Here is a 6791-nt window from a genome sequence, read left to right as displayed (position 1 = left end):
TCTGCCATTTCTGACAACGATCGTATTTCGTCGATCAATTTGAACTACTTCAATTGAAGAAATGAAGGTAACAGAAGGGTGGAAGGGTGAACTGCATGCATTGTTCATTGCCCCTAGCATTTAACAACTTGATTTAAAGCTTTTAAGCCTTTGTTTTTATTTGGTCACTCTTACACATTTGATTTGGTCCTGAGATAAACTAAATACTTTTGGAACAATTTTGAGGTCCCAAATAGAGTGATTGCTGAAGACAGCCATCCACGGCGTCCCTTTGAAAATTAAGGAAAAATAATAAGTTCATCCGAAGTCTGTTTTAGCCTCCGAGTCGATCAATTGATTTAATTTCGCAAAAAAATCATCTGTGAAATCTAAAAAGAGAGGGTTTTTTTCCTATGAATGTAGTTTGGATCACATCCGACATGAATTCTCAGTTAAGTGTATTGATAGTTTTTCGATGGTGGTGGCAATTATTAACGAAAGCCTTGGTGCAAAATGATTATTTAAGTGTGACCCAAATATAGGTACTTGCAACAAGCCTACTATTAGGAGGTTGCCAAAATTGATTGAAAATCTGCAGCATTTCTGTGACATGGGCTCATACATCGTACGAACTGTTTGCTATCCGAGTAACAGGTACACTACTGACTATGGGGCACTTGAACTTTGCCTGTCATTTCCTTTCACATCAGTTTAATCACCGAGTGCTTAGTTTCAAAAGAGCCACCTGGCCTTTAAGATTTCTGAAAAAGAAAATTCAACGTTCTAAAAAGATGCTGAGGACTAGTTTATTCAACGTTTGAGTCATTACTCATTATGTTGTTAGAATGGCGAGGAAAGTCGTCGACTGGAATTCGAAATCATCGCGACCTTTCCATCCTTGTCTGACAAGGCTAAGTAAGGCCCGAGGTGATTGCTTTCAACGCCCCTTATCTGTAGACCTTTGCTTAGAGGAAATACTTGTAAATGAAATGTTTGTCCGACCTATTGATCAAGGTTATCAAGTTAGTAACGGGTGAATACTTGTATTCAAGGCCAGCAAGATACCATAATGGAACGAGTTGGAATTATCACATTTGAGACCTGATTGCCGTACTTAAAATAGTAGCTTGAAAAGCAACTGGGGCCAACTTTTGCTCACTTGGAGAATAAACACACAGTAATACGTGCGGATGAATTTAAAGCAGGTAGATAATGATTCGGCCCTATGCATTTTTACGGTTAAGAGCGAATTACTCGTGGATATGTTTCCATGTAGCCCTAAAGAGTCTACGTTCATGACTAAGCGTAGTAGACGGAGTCGATGAGCAAACACAATCATGTTAGTTGCCATACTTGTTTTGTACTATACATCAGAAACAATTCTTACCAATTATGTTCATCATAGTGATTTTAGAGCGCGAAATATTGAAACAAATTGTTACTTATATGCTTCATTTCTAAAGCCATACGAAGTTTGCTGGACATTATGAAAATGCAAAAAACATTTGCCAAGGGTTGTCGCTAGAGACGCCGAGTTGCAATATTAAAATAATATCTTTTTCAAACATGGCCAAATATAAAAGAAAATGTCTAAGAATTGACTAAATGTTCAAGAAAAATGTAAACTATGTATAAGAAAGTTAACGAGAATTCCCATTTTTATAATAATAGAAAAAGAACAAACTCAGTCATTCATTCCGGTTTTAGATAACTTATCTTTCATTATCTTGACTTCTTCAGACATGTTCCTCTTCTCTGACAGGTCAAAATTACACATGATGAAAACCATGTAGACTCCTTCTTGTTCTTTTGAAGAGTTATTAATCGCAAATGCGATTGTCATCCCCAGCATTATACTTCATTTTATCATCTGGACATTTAATTTGCTTGGTACAGTTCTAGACTTGAAGTAGTTCAAATTCTGCAAAGGTTCGCACTTTCCTGTTTTACGCTTCCGTTTTATCAGTATTATGTTTGACAAGGTTGAACTTCCTGTGTCAAAAGGTGCAAAAATATAACTTCTTAAATTGTCAAAATGCAACAAATTTTGAACAATTGCGCCAAGCTTCAATTTCAATGTTCTTTGTTAAGACATGTCGACAGGAGCAAGTCACATTTTAGGATTGCTTTAAATATACGAAAATACGAAACAATCTTTTTTGTGTAGAAAATGAAGAAAATTAGAACAAAACCGCTTGAATAATCGAAAATGCCCCCACATGGCAAGTATTTACTGTAGAATGAATGCCTGTTGATTTTATAGCATTTTTTGCCTGGCCACTCAAAACCTAGCTTCATTTCCAAACGAATTTTGCTTTATTGAAACATATTCATATAATGTACTTTTGTCATGTGAAGTATACAGAAGAAGTTCAAGAAAAAATGTAATGCGGCACCTTGATTTTGGATGAAGGAAGAATTTTGACTGAAATTCCAGCCAACCTGTACGGGCATACACTGAGGAATTAATCGTTTAGTTCAATTTGGGACTTGTTGAAGCAAACACAATTCTGATATTAAGCCAAGAAAAATGGCAGAAAATGACATTTCTATTGAGGTTGTGGCATAACAATACATTTTACTTCATATGGCTAATTCTGGTAAAATCGTTTATTTCGGTTCACGAACTAACTTACATTCAGCAGAAGTGGTAAGTCCGCGGACTTCACTTAATCGGATCCGATTAAGTGAAGGTCAATGATTGCTTAAAGATATCATAAAATACGAGAGTAATGCATTCGTCATCTACACAAGGCTACTTGTTGAACTTGACTTTTGTGCTATAATTCAGACGCGGTTGGGTTTGCTGTCCTCTTTTTTTTCTACTCTCTACTGAAGTCTAATCGGTCGCGACTTTCTACAGACAGAGAGAGAGTCTGAGACGAACAACCTCTGCCAAAGGTGGGAAAACTAAAGTACAATGGACTTGTAAGACTAAGTACGTACGCTCTTGTGCCCTGAAGTGAAGATTGTCCAGTTGAGCGCTCGCACTTGAGTCCATTTTGAGATTGATGCGTCAGCTGGCGCCATCAACTTCAATCAATGATTTTGAGCCATTTTCTTTGGTTCTACCAAGCCCAATCCAGTTGAAACCAATCATTTGTCTTCCCTTCTTCTCAGGCACCGCAATTAAACGACAGATGCAGAAAAACATACTGGGAGAGTGGAAAGGGGACAAACGAGTAGAACATCCCGGAAAGGAACCAAAGTCTCATTATTACGAACGAAGCAATCGAGGAAAATCATTGTCAACAATGGAAATCCGTAAACAAGTAATCACCTCATTAATGACCATCTATGGTTTTGATTTGACCACGTAGTTAGGACTTGGACAAACTAATGGAATCGCAAAACAATTAGTCAAATGCTATCGACCAAAAAAGTTTGGCTCTTGCATTTTGTTTCCGACCGTAATTTTCTTTTTAAAGCCTGTCAGAATCATGAAGATATTTAGACAGCAATGAAAAAATGTTTAATGCCTCTGCCTAAACTTTATCACAACCTCAATGTCTTCGTAATTGCGATAACAAGGAGTAAAATCAATTGAGACTAGAGCACAGTTGACTTTTTTATCGGTAGAATTTGACTTCATCACTAAATCAGCTCTTCCTCTCTTTGGCTTTTAGGTTTGACTCTAGTTTCCCATTAACGAACATTAGATCTCTACAACCTTGAAATAGGGATTATGAATTAACTGACACTCACATCTGATCTTTCAAAAACTTCTACCTGGCTGATCACTGCTGACCCGGTAACTATCAGATATTATTGCAATCCAAAGTTCTGGTACTCTGAGCGCCACTTGCGTACTTAATAAAACAATTGTCTCCACTTTGATTAGAAGTGAGAGGAATTGCAAACAGCAGCAGGGCATGAATTATTCGCCGCGTGGTATCCAAGTGCCTCCTATGCAAAGTTCAAGAGAAAAAATCCTTTGTATGTTATAGCGTCTAACTAGATTTTCTAGTAAACAAGGCAAAATGAATGTGTGCTTGATACTCTGAATGCAACAAGCACTCAACTTAATCGAGGAGAATTATGAAAGTGGAAGATAAACTTGCAAATTTTAAGGCCTTCAATCTCACCTGTTGCTTCAATGCACAAACAGTTTTAGGAGTCTTTGGTGTCTATTTCTGTTTCTAAGGTATGATAAGGCTTTCAAATCATAACGAAGATTGAGCCATCATGAACTTTATATGAGAAACTGCAAACTTGGAAACCCATAATAATTGATCTGATCCTATCGATTCATAGAAATGCCAGGCGACAGCATGATAGCAAGTTGCGTATGGATCAAACAAAACTCGTCTGTCTCTTTACGAAGACATCGATCTCTCTCTGTAGGAAAACAAGACCGTTCATGGTTTTTAACGAAGTCAAGCCGGATAATGTCCGATAATTTCATTGTTTCCCCTGAAGCTTTGAGAAGACCTGTTTCCTTTCATTCACGAGCACGGTACGTTTGCTGTAGTACATACATTTATCGTACAAAAAGGAAAGCGGGTGAGCAGCATGGCAAAGATTGGAGAGGCATTTTCCTTACCAGTTTCTTTGATATTCATCGTACGTTTCTTCTTTTCAGAGAAATTGCTGGATTGACGACCTTGTGACACTCGACCACTAGCTGGCCCACCCACTTACCCATGCATAACGGTCCTCTCAAATGGACCACTTTCTTTAAGTATGATGATGAATGAAGTACGTCTTTCTATCTGGGAGCATTTGGGCTCACACTTCTGGATCCTGATTACGGCTATTCTCTGGGGTGGGACTGATCCATTACTTAAGTTCTTCGGAAGGCAATCGTCTGTTGACCAAGATCCATCTGGAGTGTTCAAACAAAAGAACGAAGAGGCTTCTAATTGTATCATCAGACTTCTCCGAGAACTGAGAGCTTTCTTTGGCCATTGGAAGTACTCGCTCACATTTGCGGCCAACCAATTAGGAAGTGCCACCTTCGTTCTGGCCTTGGTGCACTCGGACCTGTCGATTGCTGTACCCGTTACCAACGCCCTCAAGTTCTTGTTCACCCTCATAGTCGGCCGTTTAGTTGGGGAATCCGAGCTTTCCAGGCGATCCAGTTTGGGCTTAGTGTTGATTCTGGTCGGCTGTTTGTTGCATTTAAAATGACAGAAAATGCACACACTGTCTCGGAATGGGGGGAAGGGGATCAAATATACAGACATGGGGAACATGTTGATAATGAGATAGATGAAGAGGATTTTGGTTGGATCTGCTCAGAAGTGACTTCGCATATTCTATCCCCCAACCCAAGTGAAAGTGAGACTCCATTATCCTCTTATCATCTTTCTCCATTTGTCTTTCGTGTTCCCAAATGGATGAAGGCGAGGTGTCCAAAGCGAGAAGAGCCGCCCTGTCTTCCTATCAGTTTTAAGTTGCGTGTTTCGCCTAAACAACAACAACAACCAGATGAGGTGTTCCAAGGCCGTCATCTGCCGCAGACGACAAAAACAGGAACAACAACAACAACTACTACTACTACTACAACTACTCAGTCTAGTTGTTTGGCTATTACGAATGAAGTGAATATTTTAGGAACAAAGGAAAAATGATCGAGTCCCTGGATAGATGAAGATGGAGACTTAGACGTGCCCAGGGGAAACGTTACGACGAATAAGAAACTGAAGCCCACATCACCATTCGAGCATATCCAAAGAGATCAAGAGGGTGGGCAAACAGCATCCACAACGCCGTCTGAACAAAAACAACACCACCACAGAGATGAAGACCAAGAAACCGAAGCGCAAATTTGGTTGGAATACAAAACCCAGACTCGTTTGAATGAAGTGGGCGCTCAGGTTTGGCGTGGCTCACTCTTCCTCGCGGACTTTCTATTCAATTACCCCAAAGCACTTCAAGGCAAGCGTGTGCTCGAGATTGGTGCAGGAACTGGCCTGGCTTCAGTGGTGGCTCTCCTCTGCCAGCCGCAAGGCCTCGTCGCCACTGATTTGGCCTTCAACCTGGACTTATTAGAGCGAAACCTGGCTCGGAATGTAAGCTGTCTGTCGGGAATGCTCTCGAACCAGGCTCAAGATGAGAGACAAGACAGGATTTATCGAGTAATGCCTTGTGATATCAAGACGATTATCTCTGACAAGGAAAGCGCCACCGGTGTTCAGACTCAAACCGGACCTACCTTGGTTGAACAAGTTTTGACAGCACGTCAAGTGACATCCAGCATGGATGTGTATTTGGGGGCTGATCTCGTCTATGACCAGGATCTCTCCGAGGCTTTGGTTGGCCTCATTCGACACATTGCTTACTCTTTGTTGCGCGAGCCCTCATCAAAGGCTCAAACCAGAGTGGTTTTATTGTCGATAGATAAACGATATGTTTTTACGCTAAAGGATGCCGAGATCAAAGCGCCAATGTTTGAGCATTTTTACCAAGAACTACGTGAAATGTTGGGTCATCTTCCACCAAGGATCAAGGCCGTTCTGAGGGAACACGACATGATGGATGTGACACAGTTTTTTCGATATCAAGCCTCCAGTGATTTGATTATTTTGGAAGTCATATTTTCTTCATAGACAGAATGTAAAAAAAACTGGTTGTGATCTTGTTTCCCAATGGTTTATGTGGTGACTCACTGGCTGTCGAGTAGTTTTGAAGACGCAATTCATTCATTCTCAATCTTGCAGAATGATGTCATTTGGAAGAAAATAAGCCCAAGGGAGGGAAAGAATCCATGATCCTCTTTCCAAGTTCCAAGTTGGATGAATTTCAGAAGATTTAGAAGTTCTCAACTGGCTTTAGATTACCCGGGATTTACACGCAAATCAAACCAAATG

General features: G+C 40.1%; 1 protein-coding gene and 1 long non-coding RNA gene across 3 annotated transcripts in view; both read left to right on the top strand.

Moving 5' to 3' along the window:
• Positions 1-4477, top strand: part of LOC131877310 (uncharacterized) — a 31261-nt gene extending 26784 nt beyond the window's left edge. The window contains exons 2-4 of one of the 2 annotated variants that reach the window (XR_009372873.1): positions 3100-3251; positions 3606-3730; positions 4324-4477. This is a non-coding gene — a long non-coding RNA (uncharacterized LOC131877310). The remainder of the gene's footprint in view (positions 1-3099; positions 3252-3605; positions 3731-4323) is intronic. The other variant, XR_009372872.1, reaches the window with a different exon arrangement.
• A 1078-nt stretch (positions 4478-5555) lies between these two features.
• On the top strand, positions 5556-6557 carry LOC131890193 (methyltransferase-like protein 22; the record flags this gene model as incomplete). The annotated part of the gene is made up of 1 exon (XM_059239500.1): positions 5556-6557. A coding segment is annotated over one exon (975 nt), but the record flags the coding sequence as incomplete, so codon positions are not given.
• Positions 6558-6791: the final 234 nt, after the last annotated feature.

The sequence above is a fragment of the Tigriopus californicus genome, chromosome 1 (assembly GCF_007210705.1).
Source record: "Tigriopus californicus strain San Diego chromosome 1, Tcal_SD_v2.1, whole genome shotgun sequence".
NCBI classification, from domain to species: Eukaryota; Metazoa; Arthropoda; class Copepoda; order Harpacticoida; family Harpacticidae; genus Tigriopus; species Tigriopus californicus.
This window is presented reverse-complemented; position numbering and strand designations above follow the sequence as displayed.